The 14,310-nt window shown below is 45.3% G+C and overlaps 1 protein-coding gene across 14 annotated transcripts in view; it reads left to right on the top strand.

The window, feature by feature from the left end:
- Nucleotides 1-14,310, top strand: part of PKP4 (plakophilin 4) — a 251,052-nt gene that overhangs the window by 227,665 nt on the left and 9,077 nt on the right. For all 14 annotated transcript variants that reach the window (XM_027130817.1, XM_027130862.1, XM_027130792.1 and 11 more), the window contains 5 exons: nucleotides 4,201-4,318; nucleotides 5,850-6,041; nucleotides 6,246-6,419; nucleotides 9,688-9,838; nucleotides 13,165-13,360. In XM_027130817.1, the coding sequence (XP_026986618.1) occupies nucleotides 4,201-4,318; nucleotides 5,850-6,041; nucleotides 6,246-6,419; nucleotides 9,688-9,838; nucleotides 13,165-13,360 (831 nt within the window). The remainder of the gene's footprint in view (nucleotides 1-4,200; nucleotides 4,319-5,849; nucleotides 6,042-6,245; nucleotides 6,420-9,687; nucleotides 9,839-13,164; nucleotides 13,361-14,310) is intronic.

Raw genomic sequence — 14,310 nt, 5'->3', positions numbered from 1 at the left:
CAGTGGCCTGAGAGACATTATCTTATAAACGACTCTTCTATAGATCAGTCAAAACAGCCCTTTCAGTCTGAAATTACTGTCAAAATTCCAGTGTTTTCCACTCAAGCAGCATTTTTCTGGTTGTCACATTCTGATTGCTAATGTGTTGGCAGCCTAGTGTTTGTTTAAATTGAAAATGTGGAAGTGCAAACTTCAAGTTATAAAGTAACTCAGTCACGGGGATGTAATGTTCAGCAAGGTGACTGTAGTCACTAATATTGTGCTGTAAAGTTGAAAGGCTAAGAAAGTAAATCTTAAAAGTTCTCATCACAAGAAAAAAACACTTGGTAACTTTGTGTGGTGACAGACGGTAACTAGACTTATTGTGGTGATCATTGCACAATGTATACAAATGTCAAATTATTGTTTTGTACACCTGAAGCTAATATAATGTCTGTTAATTAGACTTCAGTCTTTTTAAATGTAATGGTTAAAACTTTTTTGCTTTTAAAACGGTGCAAAAAGGTATGGTTTAAGCAACCATTGGGTTTAGAGTTTTATAAATAAATGAAAATGAGCCCAAATACTCTTTTCAGTTATTATCTTTAGCATTTAAAATCCATAAAGCCTCCTTTAACTGTACACGGTGCTGCTCATTATTTGCCATGAACTCTCATCAGCTCAATTTCCACCCAGTTTCCCAGGCTTACTGGGAACTTGAAACAGAAACCTTGGGGCAGAGTGGCCTGGTGACAACAAGAGTGGGCTCTGGCTTCAGACAGACTGACTTCCTGTCCCATTCTGAGCCTCAGTTTCCTCATCTTTACAATAGGGGTAATAATAACATCTCAGAGTCGTGAAGACTCAGCTTGTATAAAATACTTCGTGTAGTGTCTCACACACAGTGAGCGCTATTTACTGTTTAGGCTAAGATGTGTGAGCGTCTCTACACCAGAGCTCGAGGGAGGGGCCTGGGCTTCTGCTCTGAAGCCTTCCGCTATTGTGATGGGTAACTGGGTCAGGGGAGGGGGCGACAAGAATCAGGCTCCTAGAAGGCAGGCCAGTTCCCTGACTCAGATTCCTGCATCACCGAACGGCTCACATGGCCTCTGCTGCTGATCTGTGGGGCAGCATCTCATCTCCCTGTACCTGGCTCAGGGGAGGCCGTGAGCCCTCAGCTAGCCTGCCAGGCTTCAGGGGAGGCCCAGGGACGGGACGCATGCTCAGGCTCCCCCAGTGGTTGAAGGCTATTAACAGTTGGTGAATGCCTTCTGTGTAAATTCATTGATGGACAAAACAGAGTAGGTCGCGGCTCGGATAGAACCAAGTTCTATTGATGAAGACAGGTAAATAAATAAACAAGAAAATAACAACAGATGCCATTTAAAAAATAGGGTGATGTAAGAGTTAGTAGGTGGTCACTTTGATGGTCAGGCGGTCTCTCATAGGAGGTGAAGTTTAAGCCTAGTCGGAAACACCACAGGAGCTGCTCCTGTGAGGGCGGGGTGGGGGAGGGGAGGAGGACGCACTGGAGACAAAGGGAGCGGGGAGTGTACAGGCTCTGGTGCAGGAAGGGGCTTGAGGCTGGAGCTTAATGGGCAAGGTGCAGCGTGAAACCAGTTACGTCGGATTTTTTAGATCAGAGCAAGGAGTGCACCACATGCCAAGTGTCATGGGGAGCCATCAGAGGGTCTACTCACAAGAGTAGGGATGGTTTCTGGCTGTGATGGGGGCGACAGTGGGGGCAGGAAGGCAGATGATGAGGGTGACAAAGGCCAGGCACCAGAGAGAGGTCGGCAGAACGGAGTACGTTGTGGAGGGAGAGGCTGACAAGGTTTGCTCATGGACTGAATATGAGGGGCGGGGAAAAGGGAGGAAGTAAGGACAGCGCCTAGATCTCTGGCTGGATCAGCTGGGAGCACGGAAGTGCTGTTGATGAGGTCGAGCAGAGGAGCGGAGGAAGGGTGGAGAGACAGCAGCTGAGGGTTTTGTCTGGTCCACTTTGAGATGTCTGATTAGCTATCCATGTGGATAAATGTAATGTCTGGATAAACGAGTCTGGAGATCTAGAGGGGGGTTGGGCTAAAGACAAAAACTGGCGAGTCATGGGTCCATAGGATGTATTAAATCCAAGGAGCAGAAGGAGGCCACCCAGGAGAGCACCAAGATAAAGATAGGAAGCGACCACAGTAGCCCTGGGCACTCCAGAGGGAACCACAGGCAGAAGAGGCTGAGAAGGGAAGACAGCAAGATGAGAAGAAAAGCAGAGGGGTACCAGATCCCTGTTAGAGGAACAGAAGAGGTCAGCTGTTGAGAGCTGCTGGGAGGTAACCCTGGATAAGAACCGCAGAGGGACTTCAGCTATGGAACGCTCTGTTGTCATTCAGTCATAAATAATTTATATTTTCTACTTTTATTTTCTCTTAAACCATTGTAGCAGGAAGCCTCTAAGATGGACGCAAAAACTCTTGCCTGCTAGTGTTATGCCCACGTGTATTCCCCTTTCATTGAGTGAAATCCTTCAAATAAATAGTAGTTCTGAAGTTCTAGATGCCACTTCTGAGATTATGTTACAAAGAGACTGGCCTGTGTCTTGCTCACTCTTTCTCTTGTTGCCTCATTCTGAGCGAAAGCTAGCTGCCATGGTGTGAGCTTCCCCAGGTAGAAACCCCCATGGCAGGAACTGACGTCTGGCAAACAGTGAGAAGCTGCGGATTGCCATAGTCACGTGAATGGACTTGAAAGTGGATTCCCCGAGGACTGGGAACGACCACTTGTGTGAACTTGGAAGTAGATCCTTCCGAAGTTGAGCCTTCAGATAACTATAACCCCAGATAATAGCTTGATTGTAGCCTTATGGGAGACTCCAACCCAGAGGCACCCAGCTAAAGAAGCACCTGAATGCTGGACCCAGAGAAACCATAATACAACAAGTATTTATTTTTTGAGCAGTTAAATATTGGGGTAATTTGTTATACAGCAATATATAACTAATAGAATCATGAATTAAAGAAAAGTATGTATTCTAATATCTCAAATAAGTGGGGCAGATGAATTTATATGATTTCTAATTTTATTTAATTTTAGTTAGGGAATATATTTTGTGTAATATTGATTGAAGATTCTTTTATGTCCTAGTAGCCAGTCAGTGTTGATATAGGTTTGATAATATTTAACATGGAGTTGAAGATAGTGTTTTCTCTTTGTATGGGACAGATACGCAGCTTCTTATTTTGTTTATTCCCATGGTTAATATTCAGCTGATTCAGACTTTGTACTTCAAACTGATTGTTAAAGTCTAACATCTCTTCTACTTCGTTGACACCTTCATATGGTGAATCAGTGCCTTTGTTACTTTGGCTATTAAATATTTTTTAGTAACAAACAAACAAAAAGAACAGTAGAGGGATCATGCGTGATAGTATCTCTGGCCTCAGAAAAACAAAGGTGAAAAGAAAAGTCATTCCCGATCCCCCTTAGCTAGTCTAAGTTTTACAAAATCTCAGAGTTAGCCTAGAACCCTTGTTAATGGCACATAAAATAGAGCCTTATAATTTGGTATCAATTCACGAAGTTGAATTGATAGCACGAATTTCCATATGGATGAGACCTAAAACAATTTTCAGGTTTTTTAATAATTAAAAAGATGAGAAAAATTGTGGCATGAGCAAGTGTTCCTATTTAACTTGAAATGTTTATACAAGAAATATGTTTCCTCTGTTCATTCAAGAAGCATTTATGACCACCTACTACATGCAAAACATTTTAATAGGTGCAGGAACTGCAAAGACCTTATGACCTAACAAGGGAGGTAAAGGATGTCTGAAAACAGCAACCGTGCATGGCTAGCAAACATCCTTTTACATGGTGGGCACTTCCTATGTAGCAGCTCATCTCTTCCTTACAGCAACCTTACGAGGTAGTTACTATTATTCCCCCTTTCTTATGTATGAGGAAACTGAAGATAAGCCCCAAAATAATTATTTTAGGAGGTTAGAAGGTGGCCCGTCACAAGAGAGATACAAAGTTCAAGTGCCCCTGCTCCCTTCTATTTGTGTGGCTAATGGGGGGCTGGCTATTACTGTGAGCTCCCTCGAGATGAAAATGCAGGCTCCAAATGCCTCTTCAGACCGGATCTACGTGCTGCTGTGTCACCCATTCTCAGATCATTAAGGTAAGGCTCCGCAGCTAACGAGCTCCCCCGTGCCTCTGCCTGTTTAGGAATCTCAGCTCCGCGGGGGAGGAAGCGCGAAGGCAGATGCGATCCTGTGAGGGGCTGGTGGACTCTCTGCTGTACGTGATCCATACGTGTGTGAACACATCTGACTACGACAGCAAGGTCAGTGCCCGCCTGGCCGTGAACGCCGCGGTGGCAGAGGACAGCAGCTGCCGGCCGCCGCTGTCCACGTGCCATTGACTCTTTCTGGAATTCTTGACCATCTCCTCGTTAGGCTACGCTCCAGATTAAAGGGAGACTGTCTCAAAGTAAATAAATAAATAAAGGGAGACTGTCTCTAAAAATTACAAGTTAACAGGGACATGAGAACTTCAGAAAATAGCCTTAGAACCATGAAAACTGAGTGACTCCATGTGGCAAAGGATCGACCAGGGTCCAGACCTCCTCTGTGGTTTCTCCTGGGCTCATCGTCAAGGTGATGGCCCCACTGCTCTTTCCTCCAGTTCCGTATCCCCTGCTGCTACAGTCAAATCCATCTGGATCTAAGTATCTACTGAATAAAAGTTCCTGGTCCAGGCACTGGAATCCCCCCATCCTCTCTTCCCTTCTTGCCTCGGTACCAACTCTGGATGCCCCTTTCTACATGCGGTTGCAGTCTTTCACCCACTCCCTCTGTTACCAGCATGTCCCCCTTATCCTCCCCTCCTATTTCCTCCATCCCGGCCCTCTCACAAGGAATTCTGCTCATCATTTTTCAGCTGTGATGCCATCCAGCGTCTGCCCCAGCATCAGGGGCCGGGGAAGGTGGGGAGAAACAGGAAGGAGGGACTAAAAGTGTCGGGGGTCCCAAGGCAGGCCGGGCACTTGTTGTTCAGGATGGGCTGGACGAAGAGGGGCCACAAACAGGCCTGGGGTCGTAAACAGGGGTCTAAGAGGAAAAAGAAGACTGAGTGGTAGGATTGAGGGGGAGCTAGAGGAGAAATTCAAAGTGACAGCCAGGTTTTTATTTGAGCTCCAACTGAACCAAAAGATCTGCAGATGAAATTGAGAGGAATAAGCAAGTTAGAAGGGGAGCTCGCTAGGCAAAACTGAACTTGGTTTTAGACACACTTGGTTGAAGTGAGTTAGCCTCCCAATTAGAGGCGTGATACAGACTTTGAGGAACAAAAGACCATGTACAGAAGGCAAAACGTCAGCAGAGAAAGAGATCAGATTGTGGAACTTTCCACGGGGGGGGGGGGGGGGGGGGGGGGGGGGGGGAGATGGAAGGAGACGACAAAGATGGCACTTGCGGGGAGGGGCTGTGCCCAGGGTGGAGGCTGGTCGCACCCGCTGTCACGATGAGGATTCCCAGTGGTGAGAAGGGGGGGGCTCTGGTAACTTGGGCGCATCTCTGCCACTGCGGCAGCCCTGAAGCAGAACCCTGGGCATTTTCTTCTCCAGAGCCTTGCACAGTTCCCTCAGCAGGCAGTCAGATCGTCAGCTGCACTGCGGATGGCTCTGCACTCTGTCATTGGGTGTCCCGCCAACAGTCTGGAATCACCGTTCTGACCTTAGACTGTTGCAGTTCCCATAAAGGGAAAAGCAGTTCTTTCACGTTCTACATTTCTTTACTATCACTGGTGCTCAGTACAGAAACACTTTGCACTAATGTGCCACGGTGGTTTTAATCCTACACTGTGTTGGGTTTCAGACCGTGGAGAACTGCGTGTGCACACTGAGGAACCTGTCGTATCGGCTGGAGCTGGAGGTGCCCCAGGCCCGGCCGCTGGGGCTGAACGAATTGGATGACCTACTCGGAAAAGAGTCTCCCAGCAAAGACTTGGAGCCAAGCTGCTGGGGGAAGAAGAAGAAGAAGAAAAAGAGAACACCACAAGAGGATCAAGTTAGCATTTTACTTGACATGAAACTCTAAAGTTTCGTTTCCTCTGGGAGTGAGAAATCACATATTTGGCAAGAAAAAATTTTTCTCTCATGATGCAGTTTTTCTGCTTAGCTCTAGCTGAGTCTAGCAGAAAGGAACGTTTTCAGGTGTTGGATACTGTGTTCACGTATTTGCTTCCACTAACGCGTGCTCTTTGTCTTTCAGTGGGATGGAGTCGGTCCTATCCCAGGACTGTCGAAGTCCCCCAAAGGGGTTGAGATGCTGTGGCATCCGTCAGTGGTAAAACCATATCTGAATCTTCTAGCAGAAAGTTCCAACCCAGCCACCTTGGAAGGCTCTGCTGGATCTCTCCAGAACCTCTCTGCCGGAAACTGGAAGGTAGGATGCCTTCTACGTGTGCACACTTCTTGCAGTCAGATCAGCAATGATCATGGAAAGGGACACGGTTGTTTAGAGTTTGGTAAAGCGGGGGAGGAGAAAAGCAGGGAGACAGCAGTCGGCTCTGGGGATCCAAGGATGAATATGACGTAGCCCTTCCCCATGAGAAGCTGAAGGCTGGCGAGAAAAACAGACAGATGGAGCCAGTACAGTGTAGACCCCATGGGATATGTGTGCGGCGGGGTCTTGGAAGAGGACATCTAACCCAGCCTGGCAGGTGAGGGAGAGGCAAGGAAAGAGGGGAGCCAGAACGTAGGGAAGGGTTCCTGGAAGGGTAGTGCTGCCCAAATGGAACCTTTAAGAATGAGTAGAATTAAGCCAGCAGAGTCGAGGTCGGGGTGTACAGGGAACCAACCAGATAAAGGGACAACAGGGGAAAGGCGTCACAGTGAGGATGCCGTGGGTGGAGGCAACAAGCCGCTTGCCGGGACGTGGAGGGTGGGACGAGGAGTGCCCCCGTGGAGCTGGGCCTCCTGACCAGGCCTGACAGCCAAGCTTCAGGAGCTGGGACCCAACCTTCGGACCAGAGGGGCCGCTGAAAGGGTTTAAGCAGACCAACGACACAGGCTGATGTGGACACTGTTGGATCCCGTCTGCAGCAGCGCAGAAGGCGAATTTGAAGTAGAGGAAAGTTGAGGCTGGGATTCTGTAGGGGAGTCTGGTGAGAGATGCTGAGGGCCTGAATTAGAGCTGAGGCTGGGCCGCCATTCCTGTCTCAGACACTTATAGAACATACACATGGCAAAGTTTCCACCTCCACTAATACGTGTGTGACTTCTTTAGGAAAACTGAAGGTGATTTCTACTGTTACCACTATAAGCAAGTTCTCAAAACTTTTTAAATGTCATCTAACAACTTCCCAGACAATCCTTGTTTGAAACAGTTCAACCTCTAGAAATTTCCTAACAAGTATATTTTAGTAGAATTACTATAATGCTTGTTTTTGACTACTTCCTCCATCACCCCCTCCCCAAATGAAAATTGGCCATCGTTTTTTCTGTGAGTGAAAAGCATTGCTAGGCCTAGGTAAGGTTTGTTTCATGCGGGCAGATGCTCTAATGAATATATACAGATAATTACAGCCTAGCGCTAAGACACCATGGCTATTTTGTTATTGTTCTTGATATGTGTGTGACTGAGTCACTTTGCTGTACAGCAGAGGTTGGCACAGCACTGGAAATCAACTATAGGTCAGTAAAAGTGAATAAATAAATAAATTTTTAAAAAATTAAAAGTGCTGGCCTTCCCTGGTGGCGCAGTGGTTGAGAGTCCACCTGCCGATGCAGGGGTCACGGGTTCGTGCCCCGGTCCGGGAAGATCCCACATGCCATAGAGCAGCTAGGCCCGTGAGCCATGGCTGCTGAGCCTGTGCGTCCAGAGCCTGTGCTCCGCAACGGGAGAGGCCACAACAGTGAGAGGCCCGCGTACTGCAAAAAAAAAAAAAAAATTAAACGTGCTAATAGCTTAGCATCTAAGTGCTGGCTCTGGAGCCAGAATCCTTGAATCCTCCCCCACCCCCCTTACTAGCTGGGGGCCTCAGATCTCTCTGTCCTCAGTTTCATCATCTGTAAAATGGAAATAATACCTACCTCATTTGGCAGTTTTAAGGATTAAATGAGATAAATTTGGAGGACCCAGGAGAGGGCCTAGCACATAAGTATCAAAAATATTTATGTTGGTGACTCAGTGTTCACCTCCAGCTTCTTATGACCTGAGACTCATTTGATGATAATAAGAAAAAAGACAATAATTAAAATAGATATGATTTGAGTTGTAGAATTTTATTTTCTGGGATCTTTAGTGAATAAACGTTAAATGGCAAGGTCATTTAAAATATAAACATTATATGGAAGTGATTTCAAAAGTGTCTAAAATAGTAAATCAAAATATTGGCCCTCATTAAGAAAACAAGATAAACATGGCCACAGATGTGATAAGTCAGAAGCTGTCTGGGAGTGGTGATGGCTGTAGTGCTCTGGAAGGGAGGCGCCCAGGGCTGGGCTGAGCCAGCTGGTCTCCAAGCGAGATAGGTGTTGGTTCTGTCCTTGCAGATTTCAGAGAGAGAAGTTGCCAAAGCTGCCCAAGTCCTTTACCTGATAGCAAGTCATGTGTTCTGTTTCTCTTGCAGATATCATTTGATTTGGAAAATAGGAGTATTGACTTCATCCGAAGGAAGCTAATAGGATCTTTGAAATGCATCTTTTATTTGTGTTATTAGAATAATCTATTCTGTTGGTATTAAGGAGACTGAGTAGTCAGTCACATATTTTCATGTTCAAAATAATACAAATGGCTGGCAGATCTGTGTCCTCGTGTCTTGACCACAGCAGGAAAGTATTAGATGTTTTATGAGCAACATTTTTCAATTATCCTAAATTTTGAAAGAAAATTTGCATTGGGAAAAATGTCAGTGAAAACTCAAAACAGGATTAAAGACCCATTTTCAAATGTTACTTTTTTTGTTTATTTGTTTTCTCGATGACTTAGTGTTCGTTCCCAATTCATACGGTGCCCAAACTGACTCACCTTACACACTTGCCTCTTAATCACAAAAGAAGTTCTTGACTGTGGATTAAAAAAAAATAGCAGCAGCAGCTAACTAATCTTGAATGGTAAAGCATTTTGCACACAAATATACTTACTTTTTCACCAGTGTGTATGAATTACAATGCTCAGTGTTCCTGGAGAATTCCTCTTCTTCTGAGGCAAGGGATTTTTTTCCAAGCAATTTCCTTGAAAGGTTACTAAACTGTAAATATTGTTGCAGAGAATACAGGGGAGAAATGACTTGATGGAAACAGGTTCTCCTTTAATGTGCACTGACCAGTTACCCTCTCTGCCATCCTATTTATAGCCTCTGGACCTGGCCTGGGGCCAACTGCAGAGAAGACACGCCATCCGTCCTTAATCATGTTTATGTAGCTGAAGTAGAAAATAATCACTGCCTTCTCTTTTCTGCCCAAAAATATCTGCCAGATGGTGGCTTGAGCTTTTCAGGCTTTGGGATTTCTTTTTAAATCAGTCATCCTAGCTTATCTTTCTCCCAAACTGGTTTTCTCCTGACTGGCATCACAGATGTAATCTCCCGTTGGAAAGAAAACATTTAATCTATTAGTTTATCTTTTGGAAACATCTTTTTTTAGGCAACAGTAACATCTGAGAGTTGAACTCTGTTTTATATTACTTATTACCTTGTTTTATTTCCTAGTTTGCAGCGTACATCCGAGCAGCTGTCCGCAAAGAAAAAGGGCTCCCCATCCTTGTAGAACTTCTGAGAATGGATAATGATAGAGTTGTTTCTTCTGTGGCGACTGCCTTGAGGAATATGGCCCTAGATGTCCGCAACAAGGAGCTCATAGGTATGTTCTGGTGACCAGGTGAGCTATAAAGAGAGAAACAACAGCGTTTATAAAACTCTTCTTTTGATTTATAAAAATATGACATTTAAAATGATTAGCAACTCAGTCCTAGTCCCCGGTGTCTTGGCATGTTTGGTGCCCGTGTGTCTGTCCTTTCTGACCATTCCTTTTCAGCAAGAGGCAGCCTCATTCATTAAACACTGGATCAGGAAGGTAAATTTTCAGAAGAGCTAGCAATTTCAGTCATACATTATAAAACTGCTTGGTAGATTTGGTGTATCTGTTTCCCCAGAGAGTCATTTCTTGAACAACCAAAAAGGTTTAATTCTCCCTTTTCTGATTTTTGAGACGTATCTGCTAATTCTCCAACACTACCGTGTTCTAAATTAAAAAAAAAGAAATCACATGAATGTTTTATAGCTTTTCCCTCTCACATCTGTGTAAGTGCTCGCCTTAAAACAGAGGCACTGTTCCGAGGCCTGACCCCAGGGCAGGGTCAGGATGAGGATAAGGCAAGCGAGGCACACAGGGTGCAAAATTTTAGGAGGCGTTCACCCTTGGGTCCATCCAGACGTCGGGTTGGCGCTTGCATGAACTTGAGAATGAGTGCCTCTTCAAAGTTGTGCACCCACGGCAGCTTAGCTTGCTTGCCTCCAGAGCATGGCCACATCCCAAGCAGAGTGTGGGGAAAAGACAAGACCAGAGACCCTCCAGTGGACCTCAGGTTAAACCCTGGATGTGCTGCTCACTGGCTGTATAACCTGGAGTGTCCTGTATGGAGCCCATGTGGGCTTCATTCCTTCATCTGAATTGAAAACTCTCCCTTGGTTCCCATCTCTGAAAGGGAGCTGCCCATGCCTGCACTCGTCACCGTGGGCTTGCTGTGAAAATGCCCCTTGTAACCCACCCAGCTCCACGCCAGTCCTACAGCCGATGACAGGTCGGGGAGAAGGAGGGAATATTTGACAAGATCTTATGTGGATTAGTGGATATATATTGAACTCATATTAAAATACACCTGCCATGATAGAGCAAGACAAAGGTGGAGAGAGAAAAGGAACAAGGACAACAATGTTTACCTCAGAGAGTGTCCACGAGGAGTCACCACGGCCCCTCACACAGTGCCTGGTAGACGTGCTATTTTAAATTATTGCCTGGATTAACCTGCTCTTAAAACACTGTCTCTTTGGGCCAAATTGTACCCCCCGGAGAGGAAAGGAGGCTCTTCCATGCCCTGTTCATAGCCAGCTCATGCCTGATTCCAATAGATGTGTTATAGCTCCAAGATCCCACATTTCCTTGAGAGAAATCCTTTAGGTCCCTAAAAAGATATTTTTTAAGTTATTTACATCTATATTATTTGAATTTCTTACAAGAAGCCCGTATAGTTTGGGAGTTCTTAATGCTAAAAAACAGTGTTGGCCACACACACCTTGTGTCCTGTAATTCCACAAATGGGAGGAGAGAGATGGGAGAGCAGAGGGTGCACAGCCAGCTCCATGAGTGCTAAGACCTTGGGGAAGAACGAATGTACATTCAGGGGCGTCGCCTTCTCTCGGTGCATCCCTGTGTTTTCTGTGAATGTCCTCACCCCCTTTTAAACTTTCACGCGTGTTTTCTCTCTCCGCTGATGAGCATTCTTTTACCCAGCTGGAGTACTCTTGAGCTGTTTCAGGAGTCACTTTTTCTTGTTTCCCCATGAAGATCCCTTCCTTCCTGTGTGGTCTGAGCCCCCCCCATAATCAGTATTGGACTCTGATTTACCCAGCACTTCTGTTCCTAAGAAGCATGCCCTTCTCTGACCTCTTCACTCTCTCCTCACATCCGTCACCAGCGCTAGCCATGTACTTTCTCTCCAGAGCCGTTTTTCACGAGGAAACAAAGTTTTGTCAGTTCACAAAAGTTGCTGCATACTCAACTGAGTCTGACCAAGCCAGCTGTCTGGGCTGCAAGCTCTGAAGGGACCACTAGGGTCACTCACAGACCGAGTGACTGGCCTTCTCCCAAGCCTCCAGAGTGCAGTTTAAAATTGTGCCGTAGCAAAGTGACGAATTACATGTCGTGGACCTTTTGGTCATTCGTGAGTATTCAGAATCACCAGTGCTAACTTATCATCTGTTCTTAAAAACCACATTTATCTTCTGGCTTACAGTGTCATCACTGCTTTTCCACTCTTCCTAACAACGTTCTCTGTGAGTTATGCCCGCGTCTTCACTTTGACGTGCTGTAAATTATGCGGCGTGTACTCAGGCCCTGTCTTCTTCTGCTTGCCATTGTGTATAAATAGGTCTTCAATAAAAACCCCATTTAGCATCCACTCAGTTATTAGCATAGGGAGAAAAGCTAAGAAAATATTTACTTGAGTTTTAGTTAATTTCTTTTGTCTGCAGTACAGTTATTCCAGTTTGTCAGTCAGTAACTGAAATGGAAAAAGCTTGAGATAATCTCTTTTTGGAGAAGAGTAAGGGGAATTGAGGATCTGTACGGAAATGCCTCAGTAGCAAAGGGACACCCCAGCCTGGTCCTGTCGGGAACTTTATTATTGCACTACTTCTGGGACGTAACATGCCCTTAATCTTCATACCAGAATTATACTTCTGTCTTCTTTAAAAGAAACGAGCATGTTGTTACTGATGTCAGACCAACTGATATAAACCCTCAACTTGATAAAAATGTGGGATGAATTGGGAGATTGGGATTGACATATAGATATAGATATAGATATATATACCAATATGTATAAAATAGATAACTAATAAGAACCTGCTGTATAAAAAAATAAGATAAAATTCAAAAGTTTTGAAAAAAAAAAGTGTAACTGTACCCAGTTCACATGTTGAGATCTAGAAAGATTTCATGAATTGTTTGGCAGCCTTACTTGGTCCAGCTTAAAATTTCTTCAAAGAAAAGTTTTTAAAGGCTTTAAGAGGAAGTTGTATTTCCTATATGACGCATAGGAACTGAATGGAGAGTAAAATTTACTGTCATAATTCCTTTATTCTTGCTGTTAATGAAAATAGTGGAACTAAAGCAACTTGTTTGTTACACCCAGTTTTATACCCTGATTTACATTTTCTTTCAGCAATTTGCAGTAAGGTTTTATAAACCAATCATTTCTTCGAGCAGCATGGCCATAGATGTTAACCTGCCCCATACAGTTAAAATGTTTGTTATTTCTTCTTTACCGTGGATTTTTTCTTTCCGGTTATTGTCTCTTTTGAGGTTTTGTTTTCAAGAGACTGCACAGTCACAACCTTTCAATGACAACAATAACAAAAACCAGGTCCCTTCCAAAAGTGGAATGAGCTCTCTTTTGCCTCGGGCAGGTAAATACGCCATGCGAGACCTGGTCAACAGGCTTCCGGGTGGTACCAGCCCCAGCGTGCTGTCGGATGAGACCGTGGCAGCCATCTGCTGCGCCCTGCACGAGGTCACCAGCAAGAACATGGAGAATGCCAAGGCCCTGGCTGACTCGGGGGGCATAGAAAAGCTGGTGAACATAACCAAGGGCAGAGGAGACAGGCAAGTCTGCTGCAAGGAGACGCCAGCGCCAGGCCCTCATTCCTGTGACAAGGGCCTTGGTCGAGGATACACTGCTTATTGGGAAGGATTTATCTGTGCACTTCTCACGTGCCAATAAGCTAAGCCGTTTCCAGCAGTTAAAACCTGTTTTTTGCTGGGAGAGGTATCTGTGGTCATGTGGCCCCTTTTCTGCTCTTTATTTTCTTAGAGCATCCCTCACCCCTACCGTCATTCCTGTCCCTAAAGCCACATTTGGCCGTTTTGACTCCTGGAAGAATCAGACGTTTCATGAGGAGGAAAACCTGGGGCCCCATCTCCCTTGGACCTTTGGCTCTGCTCCAGGCTCCAGGGCCTGTTCTGCAAGAACATCTTCTTAAATCCTCAGTTCTGGGATTATTTCACCTAAATAATATTTCACCTAAAATCACCACGTGCAGCAGAGCCAGAGCCTGTTGTGTGGCCTCAGGATGTGCCCTGGGCTTGGATCATGCCTCTCTTGTGGGTGACACCCAAGTGATGAAGCAGCAGAAGTAGGGATTAGAGAATTGGTGGCAAAAATGGAAGGTTTCTTGTCACGGAGCTATAGCAGTGACTGTGAATTTGCCTTAGTATCAGATCAGAGAATCCTTCAAGGAAGCTGGAAGTGTAGGGCTGCTTGTCCCATACAACAGGACAGTAGCCTCCCGATCAGTCGTAAAATGGCCCACCCGTCCCCCCACTCTCCTCCTGCACACGGCAGTGGCTTCCCCGGGGTTATTTATGACCCCTCTGGCATCTGACAGCCCGCCCGGAGCGGGTGCCTTGTCTTTTCATTCACTGCTGCATCCTCGGTATCTAGAACAAAGACTGGCCCATAGTAGTAAACATTTATTAATTGGCTGAGTGTCAGTACTAGAACTCACACTATGTGTACTTTTTTTTTTTTTTTTTTTTTTTTTTTTTTTTTTTTT

Source organism: Aethalodelphis obliquidens, unplaced genomic scaffold, assembly GCF_003676395.1.
Source record: "Aethalodelphis obliquidens isolate GAN/ISIS:26980383/991018 unplaced genomic scaffold, ASM367639v1 scaffold2, whole genome shotgun sequence".
Lineage (NCBI taxonomy): Eukaryota > Metazoa > Chordata > Mammalia > Artiodactyla > Delphinidae > Aethalodelphis > Aethalodelphis obliquidens.
This window is presented reverse-complemented; position numbering and strand designations above follow the sequence as displayed.